The following is a 22,144-nucleotide window of genomic DNA, read 5'->3' as shown; positions in this document are numbered from 1 at the left end:
TACTAGTTATACAATCTTTCTTTACAGTTGAGGTTTTATTTTTTGGAATGTCTTACATGAAAACTCAACAGACAGAACAGTAAGAAAACAATTAAGATTAGCTTGCCTCATGGGGTAAGTAATCTGGAGGAAGTTTCTCTAGCATGTCTTCAGCTAAACGATAAACAATCGTTTCACGAGTTTCTCCAGATCCTCCACTGCTTTCTTTAGGCTGAATGTTGGTAATAGTATCTAGAACTTCAGCTGCTGTATTACGTTGGTATCTGAAAGGATAAAAAATGTTATAAGTTACAGAAGAGTTTTTTAATAGTTAAAAGGATACTCTGTGGAACACACAGATTTAAAGTTGAGAAAAAAATGTACTGTGTCACCAGGTTAAATCAAAACTCCCAAAAGAAATTGTCTTCCTTGGCATCCTGCACCAAGCTGAACACACAGATAGGGAACAACATGTGGTTTTCCATGGTTGTAAAAAATGTGAACTTCCTTTTACATACCCTGTTACACAGTTGCACTTCCATTAATTCAAGGCTAAGAAGGAGGTCCACAAGCTGCTTCTCAACCTTTGAGAATGTGAGGTGGCAGAAAAACCTATCATGACTTCCAGGGATTCTAAGGAAAGGGAAGAAAATGGCATGTGCCTGAACTACTAAACAGCTATTTGCTGGGAAGAAGCAACAAGTGTTTTAACAAGGAAGAATATTTCCCTTATTTATTCACATCTTAAAAGTGGAATGCAGAAGAAGGAAAAGGTGGAGGCATAACTCTGCAAGCTGCCCTTTTATTAAACAGTAAATTAATTCTGCCTTGAGGTGTTTCAGGATTAATGATAAAAGCTGCTAGATTTACAGCAGTGGAAATTAAAACTTTCTATTCCGTAGTACAGCATGGGCAGTGCTAATGTAAATTTATGTTCTGACTCAATATGAAGAAGTGAATTAAATTCACATGGCATTTGATGGTAAGATCTAGTAGACCATGTTAGCCCTTCAACACAAGCAGAATTACAGTAGTACTTTTTTTTATAATGCTATGTAGTGGCATAGAGCTATGAGAGGCACTAAGAAAGAAAATGTAACAGTGTATGTGTTGGTACTGCAGTGCTGGCATTGCCTACTTTTATGTTATGGAATCAGCTACATGAGGAACATACATCCTGAGTCTGACTCAGAACATAAATTTATACTGACTCAATTGCATGTCAGTTTTACTTTTCACCTTCATATGACACCCATCTCCTTCTATTATTTTGTCACATATAATTACATAACAAAAGAAATCAAGGATTGTGCCACAGGATAGAACATGTGACGTCCTGAGGCATCTTAGCTTTGGAGATAGCATCGTAAGACTACAGAAGCTAAATACTGCAGCATTTTAACATAAAGTGCTTGTGAATGCATTTACAAAGACTGTAAACCGTACTGGCAGTTTGCTTCTCAGAGGATACAATTTCAGCTTCTGAATGTAGGAATGGTGGGAATTTTGTTTGACAAAACTATCCACATTTTTTTTCATTTATGGCCCCACTTAAAGAATGATTTAAGACCACATATGAACAGAAAAGTTGGAAAAAATGAAATTTCTCTTGGACCCATGGCTTCATTCCTAATTTGGATGACATACTGGTGGTTGTAACCCTTACTCAGTGTCTCACTGATCTATCAACTAGAGACAGAAGAGATTTGAACCTTTCTTTTCACACTGCAAGTCATATTCTTCCGATACTGCTGTCAGACTTTTCTATGCAGAAGGAATAGGTCCCATGATTATTACATCAATTAAATCACAGAATAGTATAGAATTGTAAAAATGAATAGTTTTTCTCAAAATCTAAACAAAAGTAGAAACCATTTAAAAAATAAGGCTAATATGCAAACTTTGGGGAAAAGCAGAGAACAGTTTTTGAAAAATAACATCAAAGGAGTAGAATCAAATGTAAGTAAATATTCCTTTCTTCAATTACACAAGCTAGAAATCTTCTGAAGAGGAGACATTATCATCTGAATCTTGTAATAAGAAGCAAACATGAATAATGATAGCAGTTTGAACAAGAAGAGTTTTATTATTTAAAAAAATATATAAAATAGAAAAATAGGCATCTAAATGTGTACATAATTAAAAATAATATTCCAGCATGGAAGTGGGGAGAAAATAGAAAAAAGAAATTTCATTCACCTAACAGTGCGACACAATGAATATCAAATACATGCTGAAACAAAAATTTTCTGGGCTTTGAAAAAACTGACTTTATGTTGCAAATAAAATGTTGAAGTACAGATGCAAATAATAATGAAAAAAAAAAAAAAAAGTATTGCTGAGCTTTGTAGAGAAAATACCATGTTCCTGGGAAGAAAATCACATATACATGTTGGGGTGTTCCTGACCACATTTAGACATCTAAGTGTAGATGGCTACATGACAGCTATTTGTCTAGATTGTCCTTACAGATAATGCAAAGCAGCATGATTCAGCTCATGTGTTTTAGATATTTGCTTTGAGATCAAAGGAATTGCACTTTACAAGGATCTGTTTTTCTCCATTACATTAAAGGAAGTCTTGGGTAACCAAAACCAATGCTAAAGCAACATCAAATGAATCTCATTTACAGTGTCAATTCTGCCTAAAGGTAAGTAGGGGAGATAAAGTATTTTATACCTGTTTATATTGTATTTCCCTGAAGCAGTATTGCAAAGCAAATTGTGTCATAAGAAAAAATAGTGGAGTCTCTGCCATCAGGAATTTTCAGCAGTGGAAGTTAAAACTAAGAATGAATGCAGTTTGACAGAAGCATTACCTAAGCTTTGTGTAGAAACCAGCAATATCTGTTGCAGCGTGGTATTCAAAACATCACATTCACCAGGAGATAATGGGAAATTCTGCACTGTCTTCAGTTGCTTAAAAAAAGCTTGCAGTATCTTTACAAAAACTCAGTTAGATTTAAGGCTTCAGTATGGAACCAGTTGGAGAAGGGGTATTAACAGAAAATTGTCAGAAAAGTCCTTGCCCGCTCAGGTGCCTGTTGACTATGTTGCCATAGAGCCTATGGTTCACATAGCAAGTTAAAATCAGCCACAATTATTTCAGGTGTCAATCCCAAGTAGATGAAAGTATAGACATTCAGTGAAGTCTTACAGTGGGAACCAATGGTTCGAGCTTTTGGCTGAACTGGAAAACTGTTCCACTAAACCAATGGGAGGTAAGTTCTTTCTTGTCCTCAGTAATAGTAACATGGAGAGGTCTTGGCTGTTTCAGGGTTCCAGTTCTAGCAGTTTGCCTTCTGCTCACTCTGAGATGACTTGATAGGACATTTTTAAGGAGAATTTGAATGCTACTTTTTATGGTATTGTGTAGGATGCTAATCCATTTAGTTTGTATGTCAAAGATGAAATTCAGATAGACAGTACATGAGCGCAGTTGCCTATAACAGACTGTGATAAAACATGGAAAAAAAGCATGAAGCTGTTGAACATTGTTTCCAAACTCTAAAGAAATACCTACAAAGGAAAATCTCCAGGAAAAGGACTGCACTAGGAGGAATATACTGATGTACCAAGTGGAAGAAAAAGTCGGTACTGGAGAGAAATTAAAGAGCTGTTCCTACTCACTAAAGCTCCCCCAACACTCCTAGTCTCATTTCCTCCTACGAATTAAGCCCTCCTACAAGCCTAATTTTGGATCTGAAGCATGTCTTTCTTTAGGACTTTGTTTAGTTCTCTCTTAAATCTTGGCCCTTCTTTAGTTAGTTCTAGAAGGGACGTCTTGCAAGTATCAGAGAATAACTTGAAACAGAACATACCCTTAGACTCTTCAGCATATATATTTACAATGGTAAATGCTAGGCAGAGTTGACAATAAAACCATATACTGTTCTCACAGCATGCTTAGAACACCGGGCTTTTGATCTGTCATCAGCCTCTCAAATTTGAGACTGAAAAATTGTGGGACAGTATAGTTTTGACCGAAAGTGTTAAAAGATACTACGTTGCCACAACAGTTGGGAATTTGAATAACATTTGTTTTGTCTAAAAATACAAAAAGATATGTTAAGAAACAATATGTGTGGACATTAAGAAAATGCAATAATTTTTGGCAGAATTATTAAGAACTTCAGTGAAAAAAATATGATGATTCATATCCTTTCACAGAGCATATAACCTTAGAAAGAAATCAAAGCTAAGCTGTTGCATACATTATTTGGAATGAAAAGTGAACTAAGTGAAAAATAATGGAGTTAGTACTTGGTGAGGTTGAAAAGCCTTTTTTAAATAATGGGAATAGCAAGACTGATGGCAACAAAAGTGTAGTTACTTACTCCAAGGTGTGCTGTAATCCAGAGAATCGTTTAGCAGGTGTACACAAAAAATAATATACTACTTGGAACACAAGGCAAAAATTAGAAACTTTCTCTATTTGAACTGTATAGAACCTTGTATCTTGTGTTCATATAAAAGTTTTAGAATGCTTTCAACTTGTAAAAAAATCCTAAACCCATGAGAATAAGAATTCCAACAGCTTTAAAAGAAGATATAAAATGTAGCTGAAGATACTGCATTCATAATCATGTACATACACATCAAGTGTTCCACTTCAATAGTGAAATTCACATGAATCCTAGATTTCCTATTAAAAATATACTCTACTTAAGCATTTCATAGGGATTTGTTTTCAAATACTAAACAAAAGGGTCTTTGTTTTCAATATGTTGAGACCTACTTACGTAATATCTGCATTAGGATGGAGACCAAGGACCTCTGGGCTGTCCATGGCAGGGAGTGACTGGATGTATTCAAAATACTGGTCCAGGGTTTTGCACACTGGAATTTTATATCCAGTGTGAAAACAGAAATTGCTGTCAAAGATCTTTTCATTAAACCATACCTGTGAAAAATCCAGAGAAAAAAAACACAATTACTTTGCTACTCGGAGTTTTTTAAATCTCATTTTTATTCTTGGAGGATAAAGGTTCTTGTTTTAGCTACTACATCTAATTTTACTTGAATACATGAGTAAATCATTAAAAGCTATGTCTTCTAAGTTTGAGTTCCAGCTAAATCTTTATAATAGTTTCTGGTCCTCACTAAAGAGAAAGCAAAGGGAAGGACCTCACTGCCAAAGAATGATGTTTTGAAAAATTCATTTTACTCTGAAGAGTGTTATAAACTGGTGAAGAAGTGTATATTCAGCAGAAAGGAGGTCTTCTGATTTCTATGTTGCAGCTGCCAATAAAAATGACAAATAACTGTATTTTCAAGGTCTCTCACCCTTGCAAAGCAATTAAGAAGACGCTTATCAAAGTCATCTGTGACTCGTCCTCCATATTGTACCTCTCCAATCATGTAGCGTACTGTGTTCCATGATATCCCCTGGATGCAAGTAAATAAAATACTGTAGTTATAACACGTAAGAATGTGGTATCCAGCATGTAATTTCAATAACATCTTAAGCTCATAAGGCTCTGAAGTGTAAGCTGAAAAGATCATTGTTGGAAGAAAAAAAAAAATATTTCTAATACGTTTTCTGAGCTTAGCTCTATAATTTTATAGTAGAGTTGGGTCTTCCCCACTCCCCAGTTTCTCATCTTTCTTTATTGACAAAGTGAGCTTTGCAAGGAATGGATGTTGTATTACATCATTCCCTGAGAAACAGTAGAAGACCAAATGGCAGCCATAGAGAAGTTTGATTGGCTCTGTCAAATTTTTAGCTCCCTTTCCAAATAACTTATTGTATAGACGTTATAACATTTTAGATATAGTACTGAAAAGAACAAGATCAAATTCTGAAGTTCTTAACTATTACATATTTTTCTATGGATGATAGCCCACACAATATTTCAGCTTGGCTGTCTTAAAGAGAATATGAAACTTTGAACATTAGAAGCTGCGCTGAAAGAATAGCAATGAATAAAATATTATAAATAGCAACATGAAGACAAAAAATCAATTACAGATGCTCTACAAAGAAATTAAAGATACCGTACGCAAATATTAGTATTCACCTTCTTGATGTCACAGTCATCTAAGTGATTTTGTATAAACTGAACACTGGCTGTAAAGTCTGCTGTGTTAAATTCATAGGGAATATTCCAACCCAAAGGCCCAAACTTGCGTCGTTCCTTAAGAATATAATTAAAACCAAATATGTTTATGAAACAACATATGATTTTGTTTCATTATTAAAGGTCAATAATAACAACAACAGTAGAGTAAACAATTGAACTGAATAAGAAAGCTAGCCTAAGAAACAGCTGTGTGCCTCATATACATCAGTAAAAACTAAAGTTTATTAGTAGGTTACAGCATGAGTGATAAACATTTATAGAAAAAACAACAAAATCATTTTTTGCTACCTTTACTAACCAATATATCAGCCACAGGTTTCAAATGTCTCATGTCTGTGTAATGATCAGATTTTTATATTAATTAATTTAAAGAATTACCAAATCTCTGCATTTTTAGAACACACACAATAATTCTGAATTCTACAGTTTTTCATTCTTTTTCTGCATATGAAGTCTTCTAATGATAGTTTCAATTTTTCAAGCTCCTGTATTAATACTCTGTTATCCAAAGGCTTCTAGGTTACCCCTTTTGTCTTACTGTTTCACTGTATTGTTTTAACATATGTTGTTAAAAGTTTATAACTTTATTCTAAGGCTGCCACCACATTATTCAAATTTATTATTGCATACATATTTGAAAGTAAAATTATAACATTTGCAGGAATAGAAAAATATTTTAATATAAAACTGAGATAATATAATCTTCAGGCCAAACACTATTAGATTTCTCAACACTTTATTTTAATCACCTCAGTTACATTGCTCAATGATTTTTTTTTTCAGAACTTAGAATAAATTATTCCAAGAACTTAAGAATTAAATTGCTGAATAGTGCTGAAATTTATTAAATAAATTAACAGTGTAATACTGAAATGCTAAAATTAACTAAGTGATAACATATTTTTTAGAGTTTAAATTACCAGGTCAACAATGACTGATGTCTTTGACATCTAGTTAAATAACATTTAAGTACCTTAGCTACAATATTTTAAAGGAACCAGAAATGAAAAAAAAAAACAAACCACATTTTATTTTTTCAAAGTCAGGTATTGTTTATAAGCAGATGAGATAGCATTAACCAATAATTTCCTGCAGAAAGTAGTGGGTAATAGGTTTCTGCCAAAGTCTCTGAATTACTTCTTAAGTCATCTTAATCATACCAGTCTTGTCACCAAAGGTTATTAGGAATTGGTCAGTTTAAAAGCAAGGCAATGTATATATTGCCTGCTGATTGGCAACCCATAAATAAAATTTCTGAACAGGTTAATAGCTATAATATTTTTAAAAGTGCTGATGGTTGAATAAGCTTAGGTGTTCTAGTTCCACAAGAACAATAAAATCCTGAGGCAGTACACAGAACAAATTTCTCACTGTTTATAAAAAGGTAGAAGGAAGAAAATAATACAGAATATTGCATCTTAATATAGACCTCAACAAATTGTCTCTCTTTCGCCATCTTTGCTACACTGGAAATACAGGCAGCTCAATAGACCCTAAGGCTTAAATGGCATTTTAGAACTATTTTGATATCCCTGCTGAAAAGAACATATATTATAGAGAGCTCAAAATGTTGGTATTTGTGGTGATCTTAAAACGTACATCTTTAAAATCCAAAGTGCAGATGTGCTCCCATTGGAATTAATGTAGAAAACACAATGACACAGATAAAAATAAGATAAAAACAAGAGCCTAAGTGATAGAATTTCATTTTAGCCAGCTAGAAAGTAGACAACTACTCTAACTAGGCATCTGGATTGCCTTTAAAATCGGTGGACAGAAAGAGTGATATATATCCAGAACATTATTCATTCTGTTATAGAGAGGCATCTAAGACAGATAAGATGATTTTATATTTCAAGGTGCTTACCTATTGCTATTGACTACAGAGAGAGCTATTTCCCTCACACCGAATGACTAACTTTTGGATGGCTAAAATGCCATTCTAAATGCCCATAGTATGAAAACTGTGAAAAAAATTATAAAACAGCTAAGAGAATAAAGAACCTTGAAATACAAATTATAGAAATTAAAGCTTCAGCCCTGCAACATGATGCTATAATAAATATCAGAATGCGTATTGTCAGGAACCTTTGTTAAAGTGACTCCATATATATAACACTATTTGCAAACTTTATGAGAAATACCTGAACAGTAGAATGCAGGAAAGCTACAGTGTAAAGCAAAGGTTTCCACATAGGCATATTGCTAACATCTAACAGATCTTGATTAATTCTAGAAAATGTTCTTTTCAAACTGGCACGTACACCTTGGGGTGGTTCATTTGTGAACTTTATGGCAATCTGTCATGTGAAAAAGATAAAGACAATGGATTTGTTTACTGAACAAAACCAGCAATGTACAAAAATGTCACAACTATTAGTTACAAATAAAATGTAAATAGTTGAAGCATTGTAGATACAAAGCTGATACGTAGTTTTACTATAAACTGCATAAAAGGAGTACATATTAGGCTACAAAACTCTGTAATATACATTAAGATTTTGAGCACAGACCTTCAGTTTACATTGGAACTATCACTAACACTTGTCCATGGACCTAAGAATTTTCATCAACCATCTGGAAGCAATTGCCCCGTTTTTCAGAAGTCATCATGAGGTTCTCTATCCCCAAGTAAATAACTGAATGATAGAAGAGAACTATCCTGAACAGATGACAAGAACAGTATTTCTGGTCCCAGGACTTCACAGTAAATAAAAAGAAAACTCGCCTCAGATCAGATCTTTGTGTTCACAGTGGCTACTCTAGACTGTGGCTATGTCTGCAGCAGTAAATTAGATTCACCAGATAATATTCCTGGGCACGCCAGTTAGCAGGCATGGAATCAGCCTTTGTGGTAGTAAACTGCTACAGGAACTTAGAATACAACCCCTTAGTTTCATGCAAACTGCCTAATGGGAATAGTTTCTACCAAATTGTAATTGTCAAATAGTGCCTTCAAATTTTTTAAAAGAGTGTTAGTTAGCACAGGTTTTCACACCAGAGAATGTTCTAACTACTTACCCCTATGGACTATTGCATCCCAGTGCTAGGTAATGTTCATGGGCACACTTGAACCTATTCATTCAGACGCAGACTGGCCTTACCAGAAACTATGTTCCTTGAGACACTTCAGAATGCTGGAGGAATGCAAATACAAAAGTATTTTTCTGCTCCAACAGTAAGTACTTGTCTGGCTGTCTTGTGTAACATGGCAGCATGCATTGAATGGATAGTAAACGCCAGGCTGCTCACAGCCTGAATGCAAGCGTGGATCTGAACTGTTTCTGCTTCTGAGAGACATTTAATGGGAAACACTGATTAATATGTACTACACCTGGCAGTTTTACTGTCTCAATATTTATGATAAAGAACTTCAATTATTTTTAAGGAATGACATTTCAACTTCGGTCTCACAAACTTACTTCTGGGCTGCACAGCCCAGGGAAGCTGTCTCAGAGATGAGCCCCAGCCTTCTGCAAGGAACTATCTGCACATGAACACAGAATTTTGGACTGAATGGGAGCACTTGCTGAGCAGTCTTTCCACATTTCAAAGGCTATATTTTTTAGGGTTTGATTAATGTTATGTATTAAAAACAAACAAGCAAACAAACAAAACCCTCTCTCCTTTCTTCTGAGGAAGAGTTGACCTTTGATTGGGGTTGGAAGGGACCTCTGCAGATCATCTAGTCCAACCCACCTGCTAAAGCAGGTTCACCTAGAGCAGATCACACAGGAACGTGTCCAGGCGGGTTTTGAATGTCTCCAGAGGTGACTCCACAACCTCTCTGAGCAGCCTGTCCCAGTGCTCTGTCACCCTCAAAGTAAAGAAGTTTCTCCTGCTATTCAGATGCAACCTTTTATGCTTCAGTCTGTGCCCATTGCCCCTCATCCTGTTGTTGGGCACCAATATGTTAATATTTTAACAGGTAACGTGACACTATAGACTGGGAAACCACATGTGAAACATTGGAGATAAATGCAGTGAAGAGTCAACTAGCAACCCTCTCAGTTTTCTGTTCTCACTTTTAGCAAAGTTTATGTGCCCCACTATTCAGAAACCTCTTGGAGATTCAGGATTATTTCATTTTCTGTTGAGAAAATACAAGAAAATATAGGTACATACACCTAGCTTTCTATACACAGTCCTTTTTCATGGTGACATACATTTCTTAACGAAGTTTGCCATCTAGATTCATTCAAACAGAATCCTTCTCCCCATTGACATCCTAGATATCAGGTATATTATCTATTTTTATTTAGAGAGAATGATAACCACTAAGGAGACTCCCACTGCTTTTAAGAAGAAAGGGGTGTATGAACACAGAAGTGTCAACGCACAGCTATTACACTAGCTATTAACTAGCATTATGACCTGCTGTAAGAGTGCTAGGAACCATTGTAAGCGGCTTCAATGTACTTTGTAAAAGTTTGGGCAATTTTACGTCTCCTTGAGATCTACAGAACAACCATTTGTAGTTTATCCAAAGAAAATCAGGTAACTTCTTGGTAGATAATGTTCTTTGATATGTGCTGTCTATGTGTATTCTGCCCCCTTCATCATTTATTTCAGATAGGGAAATGTGAAAGAGTCTAAGAGCAGTTGTAGGCATTGCTCTGTTCACAAAGGTAAAAAGGAATACAGGTAAAACCTAATAGTTTTGATTCAAATGTTTCTGTGTACAGAATGTATCTTTATGAACTTCCAGTTACTGGTAAGTAACGTCCTCTTTAAAGTGATATTTGCATTGTAAGATAAGTTGTTTTGTTTGTTTTTTTTTTTTCCTTGGGTTTTGGTTCTACCTCCACCCCCCATTTATTTAATTTCCATTTACACATTTAATCTGAATTATTTTGATGGTACAAGGTACCTGAATTAAATATTTGAACAAACCTGTAGCAGTGTAATTGGGAATTTAGGATGTGGTTCAGTAGTTATCCAAACTCGAAACGTCTCATTCTGTATCTCTTCAGTGAGAAGTGTTTCTAGCAGTTCATTCATAAAATCCAGTCCAAGATGACAATTCTGAAGTAACACCCAGCCTCCCTAAACAAGAATATCAACTATTACCATTGTTACATTTAGAACAAGTTATTCATAATGCTAACAACAACTGTCTATATTAGAATGCATGTGGGGATTTTTTGTTGTTGTTGGTTGGTTTGTTTTAGTTTGGTTTGGTTTGGGGGGTGAGGGAGATTTTTTTTACTTTTGGTCTGTCTCTGAATATGTATTATTATTTTATTTTTGTTTTGGCACAGTTAAAGCAAATAGGGAAAGTTAGTGTAAAAGTAATTTCCACATCCTACTGCTTCACAATGAAAATAATATAACCAGAGCCAATATCCTACATAAAGTATTAGTGCTACCTAGTGGCAAAAAGAAGTAACTTCTGTCCTCTCCCAGCAAGACAGCAGTGATAAAATTAATGTGAGTGGAAAACTGACAGCTGAAATCTACGGAATACATCTTTTTAAAACTTATTTGTTATTAACATAATAAAGTAAGTGTACAGAGGTGGTAATGAGACTCGAACTTTTCAACTGTGATTAGTTTTTCTGCAATAAATGCGTATGTATGAAATTGAACCTTTGCATATAAATTTTGATCTTATTCAGCTCTCAAGTTGCATTAAATTTCTATTTTTATTACTATCACTCTGCACTTCTGCTTATGAATTTAAATTCAATCAGTTTCTGTAGCATCACTTTAGAAACCAGATGAATCAGAAGCCTGATATTAAAATGGGGCATTATTCAATCAGTTCTAAACAGTGATGTGTGGATTTCAGTACAGCTTGTAATTTCATTTTGGCAATTTTGTTTTAGATCATTTAGAAAGAAATAAATAACATTTGGTAACAAAATATAATTTAAATATTTATGGTGAAGTGATGGATATTAAAATTAGAAAGATTAAATGAAGGTGTTCTTTTATAGGGAACCACTTCTTTGAGGAAGGTCTTTAATCAATGTGTAACATTTCCATATAAATCAGGCTCAGTTTTTTAAAATTATCTACCTGTAACACAGCACAGCAGTTTTAATCGTATTATATACTCTTGGCCAGAGGCAGGAAAACAAATAGGATATTTGTCTTCACATTCACTAATTCTGTTTTGTTGCAAATCTGAATACTCATATATCCCTCCCTCTGTAAAATGTGTACACCACCAAGGCATTTAGTTCAGAAGTTGTTACTAGTAACCCTACTGGAGTTCTGGTTTAAGTATCCTTGTGGTTTTAATGAGGGCAAAGAAAGGCAGGAATGCCCCAGTTTTCACCATTCCAATGAACTAGAAGTTCAGGATGACCATTTTAGACATAGAAACACAAAGAAGTAAGAAAGACGTAAGCATGCATTTGCACATCATAAAAATGCCATCTGCTATAAAGAGATCTATTTTTTTTCTCTTTTCCCGAAGTGGTGTACATCTATATTCCAGTACTGGTGTCACAACATCTGGTAGGACTTGAGCAGTTACTGGGATACAAGATAAAGAACTTCTATAACCAAGACTGCATTAGCTAGAGAACCTTGGATTATACAGTAATGTCTAGCACATGTGCAGTAAAGGCCATATACAAGTATTCTATTTGTCCATAACAGAGAAACACAAATGAATCCCACTAGACTATGGTCAAATAAATATCAACTGGCAAGAGATTTATTATTTTTTTCCCACTCAAATGAAGATATCTCACAGATAGAAGATGATACAACTGGAATTCCTTGAACTGATACTGCCTGACCTTTTATTTTTCTTGCATGAAAGACAGAAAGTCCTGGAAAGGCTGAGAAGCACTTCAGTCTGTCAGATTAAGAGCACAGGACTTTGCAGAAGTCTAAAGAAAGAAGCATTTCCTCATCTCGTCGTGATTAAACATTGGAGAATAAAGTGACAAAAGAACTGTTTAATTCAGATTGAAATCTGATATAATCTTGATATTGGATCTGCAATGGTCTCAAAAGAACATTTGTTCTTGCAGAATATTCTGTGTTGTGGTCTCATTTTCACCACTTGTCCTTCCAGAATTCTCATGGATGAGCACAGAGACCCAGGGAATCTAATACATGTCATATATTGTGAGGAGTTAAGTTTTAAATCTTATAATGAATCCATCTTTAATTTTTATCTAACTTTTGATGAATAATCCTAATTTAGGTATGAAGGCATATACTGGTTAACAAATAGATAATACGGTATCAATCAAACCTTTTACTGAACATGTCAGTCCAAGTTTCTTTAGGTGAATATTACAAGCAGTGATGTACTCCTGCCTTAGTAAAGACTAACTGTTGGTTATGGTCAGATGAAAAATATGTTTCATTTATCAATAGAGTTTTTGTAGTCTTCTACTTTCTATTAATAGAGATATTCGAGTCCTTCAGAATACTGGAATAAAACTAATTCCTGATATTTTGAATTTACAGGCCACACTGTTGATAACTCTCTGAAGCATCCAGCTGGTCAGACTGTGCTACCTTTACACTGTAAATTTTATAATGTATTTGAAGTGTCAATTACCATCGGTCTGGAGCTGCTGCTTAGACTTCTCATGTTTTTACTGTATGAGAGTATCATTTGCGATAACAAAATACACCACAATATTCAAGAGAAAAATTCTTAAATATCGTTTGGAAATTCTTAGACATCCTGGGACTCCAAGCCAAAAGGACGGGCAGTTAAAGAAACAAAGAACCAAAAACAGTTGCTGGTAAGCAAGAGGATCTCTCAACAGCACAGATAAATGTGAGGAAAATGTGAGGCAATATTAGGAGCCAGCACATCCTTCTGCACCTACAGCTTTAAGCTATGTGTATGCTCAACATTTTATCTAGTAGAAACTGCAACATATAAGTAGCTGTCATTGGGGAGAAGTGGGGGAAAAAGATAGTTCCAGTAAAGACGTAGGAGCTGCAAGTCCTGCAGGACAGATCTAGGACACGATGTTCTTTTACCTTTGGATAACAAACAGCACAGTGATACGAAGGTAATGTGCTACCTTTGAAAAGCTGCTCAATATTACTGCTGTCAGAAGTATTGACTTGGAGTCCACTGGCACATACATATCCCACAGTGGAACGTTTCTAGGCTCAGGCACTCAAGGAGACTTTTTTTACCCTGAGATATGCCGACAGTAAGGTGAAAATGCAAAATATTAAAGATGGCACGCAAAAGAGGAGTGAAAGAATGCTAAAACAGACAATAAACTCATACTGCAGTGTTTTTTTTCCCACCTGTTGCATTGACATCTGTATCAATTTGCGTGCATGAACTTCTTGACCTTGACCCATAGAGATGGTCCTACAGTCTATAACATATTTGACAATATGCGATTAATGAACTTACATATTCTTCAAAAAAGGAATTCAAATTCAGTCAAAAAAACCCCAGTTATATGAATATAGCACAATTAAATACATGTTTATACAAAAATATATACTTATGGAAGTAGAATCTCTTCACCATCATATATGCTACTATGTATAAATTCTCTAAACATTGAAACTTTTAAAAATAACATTAAAATATACATCTACAATATTTTCAGTGCTTGTAGAAGTGAAATACTATGACTAAGGTTATTATTGGCAATGATAATTTGTGCCAAATTTTCATGAAGTAAGCCACAGTATTTGAAATATGAACTAATATTTTTCTTTAAGTAATGAAGCTACGCAAATGAGTACAATGCATTACTGTAAAATTGCATCTGTGAATGTATTAATGTGACTAATATAATGAATATATGTATCTACTTCCAACTACTTTTCTATGCATAATTTTTCAAAATTTCCATATAATGTAGCTGTAAAGTCCAGAATACACAAATGCAGATCTTGTGGGTATTTTTTGCTACAAAGTGATCTTGTAAGCAGATTAATGATTTTATGTTACCTGCAGTTAAGAGTTAAAAGAAGAAAACAGCATTGTCACCATGCCAGAATAAAAATAAAAATAATTTTTAAAGTCTTATGGTTAGGAATTAAAAAAATATAATCACTGGGAAGGATCATAACAACTTAAAATAACTGAAAACATTACTGTCCAACTGCATACAAAATGATCCGCAGCATAACATCTTTTATTAAAAATATTATTTTATGGCTAAGATTCAGGAACAATCAATAGTGTAACAGAATTTAAGACATACTTTTCAGAAAAAAAAAATCTGAAATGACTTATATTACCCTTCTGTATTTTAACACATGACAATGAATAATTAATTCATACCTAATTTATGCTTCCTAGCCAAGGAATCAATCTGACCACTTGGGTCAGATCCCATAGTCAAAAAACAGATGAGAGGTGTTTGTGCATCACTTTCCTCCCAGGTTTTTTTTAAATTCAAAATGACTGGTTCTGTATATTTCTCATCCAAGGAATTTGCAATGTATTTCCTGGCTTGGGAAAGTGTTCGGTCTGGACACCAAGACCTGGAAATAAAAATATAGACCAAGATACAAATTCAATGCCTCTTTCTGTTACAAAAACCAGAAAAATTATAAATTATATATTTATAAAATGGAGATTTTCACTTCAAAATATACACATATATGTATATATACACATTCACTATTATGTTTGTAGGTTCATCTTTACAGATATAATAATAGACAATGATAGTAGACTTCCCCCTCCTTATGACTGTTCAATCCTTTTCAGTTGCTTACAATTTTGCCTTAAGTAAACTATTTACACGGGAATTTTCCTTTCTGGGTACCTTTATCATGTTGGGACATTCTTTATTTTGAACAGAACTTTTGTATCTGAGGACCCAAGTAGGGAAAAGTAAGATTGATTTTGCCCTTTAGTAAACTTTTGCAGAAGTTTCATTGGGTCTGTTAGTCTTTTAGGGTACAGACTCAACTCTTTTGCACTGGGTTGCATTTGTGTTGGGGATGAGTCTTCATTTTTGTGAAAAAAAAAAATGAAACACCTACTTTTGGATATGTCTTTGCAAAGATTCCATTTATAGGCTTATTATTTAAAGGCTTAGGATTTAGATGCTTACTCTCCTCCATCAAGGCATATAGCATAGAACAATGTAGTACTTCCATCAGATTCCGGCCTTTTTTACTGCACAGGTGGAATCTGCTCCAAACACAAACCATGGTCTAGGAATTAATGTCATTGGGGTTTTTGGTAGTGTCTCTGATTTACTTGTTGCAGCCCTTGGAAACTATACAATGAATGCAGGAAAATATGATCTCATGCATAAGGCAGCTGACTGTTGCTTTGGGGAAATCCATCCTATCCCAAATCCTGCCATAGAGATTTTAGTCGATGCAATAAAATAATTTATAGCATACTTTACACATGGGGCTTTTGAATACCTGTTTTTTGCATTTTCACAAATAACTTATTTTGTAATTGCTTATTTAAAGTTATTTAAAATAGTCATTTTAAAATAAATGAAAAATTTTTGAAAACTAACTGAATTATTCTACTTTTTCAGTGGCTTTTCAGAGAAGTCTACAATGTTGTTGCCAGTTTCCATTTGTCATGACATAAAAGCAAGGCTATAACAAGTATTTTCTAGAAATAACTTTTTTAGTCTTCTCAGAGGAGTCAATGAAATAATATTTCACATCACCCAGAAATTAATAAAAGTTACACTATAATGATAAGAGCTTACCGACAGACTGAGACGTGATACAATCATGTATACATTTCTGAATTTTCTGAAGATGCTCACCTGATGAGTAAAAGCTTGCGAAAGGTATCAAGTGAATCATTATATCCATCAGGTATAATCGCTTCCTCGGGAGCATCTTTATCAAACCAATTTTTCCATGCTTTTTCATTACGTGTCACCTAAATTTATTACATTAATGCACATATAAATATATTTCAGCTGTAGCAAAATCCCCTTGCAAATTTATATCTTAATATGAGGACATTGTTATATTAAAATATATTACAAGTAAAATTAAGAGTCTATAGCATTTAAGACACATGCCAGGTGAATTGCTATTAAGAAATAGAAATAGAAATTTTTAGTATTAAGATGCAGGCTCTTAAGCCAATCATGGATTCCCCTCCCAAATACATACAGCTGCATAAGAAAATAATTAGCAGAAGTATTCTACACTACAAGAGAAACATACTGTGATTAATTTATCCTTTCTGATCACCAAGTACTAAGAAGAACAGAAAAATCCATTCCAGTACAGTCCAGCCAGCCAGTGAATCACAAATCAAAACTAACAGACTCTAGTAAGCTTTTGACTTGAAAAAGAATAAATCTCACCATTATTTAGGCACCTCTTAGAATCCATGACCTAATTGGACAAGGAATACGGGTGGACAGAACGTAGTGAAAATTTCTACGCAGTTGAGCTTTTAATGCAGTGACTCGGAAGAGTCAGCTACTGCAACGTTCTCAGATCACTGGAAGGAGACCAAGGAACACACTAGTACCATCTGTTCTGATAGACAGTGCTATATGCCTATTATAAATCAAGGACCTCTGTCCAGTTGACTGAATTGGTTTCAGATAGAAGTACTTTCAGAACCACCTACACCAAGAATGGACTGGGAGAGAATGAGAAACGAACATACTGGGACTTCTTCCAACCATTTATTTCCAACAATGAAACTCATTCAGAGAGATCAATAAACACCAAATGTCCCTTCCTGAACTGTAATCTAAGTCTGAGGAGGAAAAAAAAAAAGAAAAAAATTGAAAAAAAGAAACTTTGTAAGCCAATAGGTCAGTTCTACATTAATTGACATCAACCTGATCACATGCTAGTATGTATTCTGTGGCAGTTGCACTCTCCCCACATCCCCCTTTCCTTCGATGTGGCAGTTGAATGCACATCCTCATCTCCTTCAACACATCCCCCTCTCTTTCAATTGAGCAGTTAATGGCTTCTTTTGTGTGACCCTCGAGTTGGTTAACCAGGAGAGGAGGAGAGGCGCAGAGAAGCCGGGAAGCTTCTGGGGTGCCCATGGCTAGATGTGGGGGGTGCAGAGAAGCTGAGAAGCTTCAGGAATGCCCACAGCCAGATATGATCAAACTATAAAATAGGGTGCCCGCCCAAGATCCCCTTTGTGTGATCTTCTCAGAGCCACAGGTCTGCCGAAGCCAAGAAGCCCTCCCCTTAGACTGGGACATCGTCTAAGGTAACTTCCTGGGACTGGGAACACCTCACCTCCTCATGTGGGTGAGTGATAACTTATAAGATATATCCTTGAATAATTCCTTGCCAAAATCAGGCAAGTGTATTTCCTTGCTAAATAAGGAAGTGTATTTCCTTGCTGGATAAGCAAGTGTATAGTCCTCACTGGACAAGCGAGTGTAGTATCCTGAAGTCAGAGGGCTCTGGCTTTGTTTTTTGTGAGTGCATGTATGCACGCAGTAGATCTCCATTATTCTTATTTGTTGTACCCCAATAATTTCCTCAACTGATATCTGAACCTGTATTTTATGTTACCGGAGTGCTAACTAATTGTATAAATCCCATTTCTTATTGGTTGATTTGCTGCACTTTTTGGTCAGAATAAAGTCTGTTTTGGACTTAGTTGTCCACCTAAAACTAACTTCGGGGTGCCTCCGTGACAATTCAGAGGCGGCACCTTCTCAAAGCCAGGCCTCAGCCAGAAATAAGTTAGTGAGCTGAAGGGACTTTAGCTGACTCAGTAAAATCATGAAGCTTTAATTACATTTTTCTTTTTACCATCTCTAACTCAACCACAGCGGGAAGTGGTAAGAGTATGAAAAGGAACAGGGTCATCTAAACATTTAAAGAGGAATATCTCTTTATTAAATTAAGTTGGGCATCTGGGACTGAAGGACTTAATTTTTAGAGAAGACAAAAAATTGTAACTGGCAAGAAAAAAAGGAAATCATAGGCAACCTCTTGAGAACAGGGTATACCATTTTCAAGGATTTCTTTCTTACTGTAAATAATTTTCTGTTTTGACCCAAATTAATAATGATTCACTTGTATTTAGCATGATGAGCCAAACAGAACAACACATCTAATGGATGCAAATGAATATAAAAAAAATACATTGTTTCCATATTTGCATTTTTATTGATAACTTAGTTGCCACCCTCCCAGATTCCATCTCTGTCACTAAAATCACCTAATTGTTGCTTTTCAACTTGTAAATATATGGCAATGTTAAGGTAGTGCTAAAAGATTAGTTAAAACCAGAGGTCTTTGGGGGTAACATGGTCACCCAAGTATTTTGGAGTCTAAAATTTTGTTTGCATCAATTCTATAAAAGCCCTATAACAGAACCATTACAATCGACAAACTAAAAGGAAAATACATAATTCATAACCTCATGGTTAAATTTAAATAATCTTAGCAAGTGTGCAGTGGCATGCATTTCTGGTTCTGGCACCCTAACAACCCAGAATGAAGGCGAAACTAGAATCGCTTCAGCTTTCTCCTAACTCAATACTCAACAATACCTCCAGAAAACAAAGCCTGGAGGAAATGGGCTGGTATGTATTGAGACCTTGCCTTGATACAAAGTTGGGAAACAGTCAAGACCATTTCCACTTCCAGGTACACCATTTAGATAAAAACTCTGCTACCGTTCAAGGCACAAAATGGACTTGGCTGACCAATGCTGTAAGAGCAAGAACATAGTGTCCTGGCTATCAGGCATGATAAAAAGGAGTGCTTAGGAGGTACAGAAAGATAAATACTTGGGGAGTGTCTTAACTGCACTAGAAAATTATAAATTTACCAAAATAAAGACAATAATTTATAAACATGTCACAAGCTTACGTGCATAAAAGCTCATGTACGTCTTAATAAGATAAATAGTATTTTTATAGCTAGCTCATCATAGCCGAATAACAGGTTAACCTTGGAACAGAAATGTATATTTAAAAACAAGCTGCAAACAATTTATTTGTAAAAGTCCATCAGACTCCAGACATAAAACATGTAACTTAAAGCCTGACACTCACAGATGAACTTCCTGAGCCTTTTTGATACATCTACCTTTTTTACCCTTTCTCCTTATTTGTCTCTCTTTCACTGTCTTCCTTTTTCACTAGTTCTTTTCTCCTGTTCTCTTATCTTTCTGCCTCAGTAAAAATAATACACAATACAATAAAACAGATAAAAAATGTAGAGCAAATAAATATACAGTTATTCATGCTACCTAGCTGTTCATTTCTATTCCTTTATTCTGTATTCTCTCTGGCCTTGTTCTTAACTACATTTCTTGTGCATTCTAAATGTAAAATACAGAAGAAAAGTCTGATTGGGAAACTGGTTATTAACAAAAAGATAATTAGTAGATATAACCTGATTCAAAATTTCTGTGAATTGTGGAAGTTTGCTCAGTTCCACTAGGTTTAGCCACATCGTGTCAAGAATCCAGCGGAAAGGTTTGGGTGGGCAAGCCTGTAGATCCAATGCTGCACCTCCTGTAGATAAAAACACTCTGATGACACATGACATTCCAGGGTCAAGGTATATTTGGCATTTCTTATTAAATTATGTTTTCTGGACCATGTAATTTTACTGGGATACTAGTTGCATTCTTGTGTACTTAGCATTTATTTCATAAGATTGTAGGATAATTTAGTCTGGAAAGGACCTCAGGAGGTCTCTAGTCCAACCTGTCAAAGCAGGGACAGCTATGAGGTAAAATCAGGTGTCTATATGTCTGGTCTTGAAAACCTCCAAGGATGAACACTGTACAACCTTTCTAGACAATGTGTTCTAATGTTGGTGTGTCCTCATATAGAAAAAAAATCCCATTACACTCACTCTGAACATCTCTTTTTTTCAGTTTATTTCTGATGTCTTCATCTTCCTATCGTGGACCACTGTGAAGAGCCAGGCTCTGTGGACTTCACACAGGTGTTGGAAGGCTACTATTGGGTCTCCCCTAAGCCTTCTGTTCACCAAGCTGAACAAGCCCAGTTATCTCAGTCTCTCATCTTACATCACCCACCCCATATGGTGTGTTGTTACAAGTTTATACAATTATACTGATTATGTTTGGTGTATGGGAAATTCTTTAATAATCCCTTTTCCTTTTAATCGGTGCTGATAATACGGTAAAGATAATTTTGTATGTATTTATCTGAAAGATAAAAATATTCCACTGAAGACCTTCCCTTAGACAGTCTGTATTTTATCTCACTATTCCTAAAAAGAAAATAAATTGAAAATAAAGTCTTTTTTTTTTTTCCAACTGCAAACTTCTACCTGTTCTACAGTGAAATGCATAGTTATAATATCTAAAGAACGTTACACATGTTAGCAGAGTAATCTCCTGGGATCACAGACTCATAGAATCATTTAGGTTGGAAAAGATCCTCAAGATGATCAAGTGCAACCATAACCTGACTCTGGCACTAAACCACGTCCCTAATCTTTGGGGGAAAAAACAAACCAAACCAAACCCAAGCAAACAAAAACAAGCAAACAAGAAACAAGCAAACAGAAAACCAACCAAACAAATAAAACACAAGAAGCAGCTCTGGGTTGCTGGAATCAGTCAATCCTAGACCAGCTTAATGAGCACAAATCATTTAAAATAGCACATATAAGGCCAGATAGACAGGAGATATTACATGTGTTCCATATCTTTTGACATGCAAATGGAGAGGAAATACGATGAGACACCTCTAGGATAAGACTGCAATTCAATTTTAAACAGATAACTTTTAACTTTCTATCATCATTTACTCTTTATAATAACTTTCTTCTTGTAGCTGCCTCTTCCCCATTCCTCCAGAAATTAATTAATGTCACTTATTGGGAAAACTAGAGGGTGTTGTTCCAGTGGTCTCCAAAACTAAGATTATTTATTCATTTAGGTCACTGATATAATGAATTTCACCAACTTATTAGAAATCATAAAATCACCTTAGAATAATAACTACTGTTTTTAAGCACTTGCATGTATGAGAGCATGTATATGTGTGTACACATAGTCTATATACATATGACCTATAATTATTTCAATTTTTGCAAATTAAACATAGGTGTTTATCAAGCTTTACATACATAAATATAAACGTAGTTTCTTTCCAATTAGTATATTGATACTTTTACAAACTGTGTCTAACTATTCAGTAAGTTCTCAAG

At 35.0% G+C, this 22,144-nt stretch overlaps 1 protein-coding gene across 1 annotated transcript in view; it reads right to left on the bottom strand.

Moving 5' to 3' along the window:
- Positions 1-22,144, bottom strand: part of DNAH8 (dynein axonemal heavy chain 8) — a 147,484-nt gene that overhangs the window by 5,560 nt on the left and 119,780 nt on the right. Inside the window, exons 80-89 of the mRNA XM_021289465.2 lie at positions 20,348-20,469; positions 16,765-16,883; positions 15,300-15,502; positions 14,303-14,376; positions 10,955-11,107; positions 8,206-8,361; positions 5,999-6,115; positions 5,265-5,366; positions 4,721-4,881; positions 107-263 (exon numbers count right to left, since the gene is read on the bottom strand). Coding sequence (XP_021145140.2) covers positions 107-263; positions 4,721-4,881; positions 5,265-5,366; positions 5,999-6,115; positions 8,206-8,361; positions 10,955-11,107; positions 14,303-14,376; positions 15,300-15,502; positions 16,765-16,883; positions 20,348-20,469 — 1,364 coding nt within the window. The remainder of the gene's footprint in view (positions 1-106; positions 264-4,720; positions 4,882-5,264; positions 5,367-5,998; positions 6,116-8,205; positions 8,362-10,954; positions 11,108-14,302; positions 14,377-15,299; positions 15,503-16,764; positions 16,884-20,347; positions 20,470-22,144) is intronic.

The sequence above is a fragment of the Columba livia genome, chromosome 3, assembly GCF_036013475.1.
Source record: "Columba livia isolate bColLiv1 breed racing homer chromosome 3, bColLiv1.pat.W.v2, whole genome shotgun sequence".
Taxonomy (NCBI): Eukaryota; Metazoa; Chordata; class Aves; order Columbiformes; family Columbidae; genus Columba; species Columba livia.
This window is presented reverse-complemented; position numbering and strand designations above follow the sequence as displayed.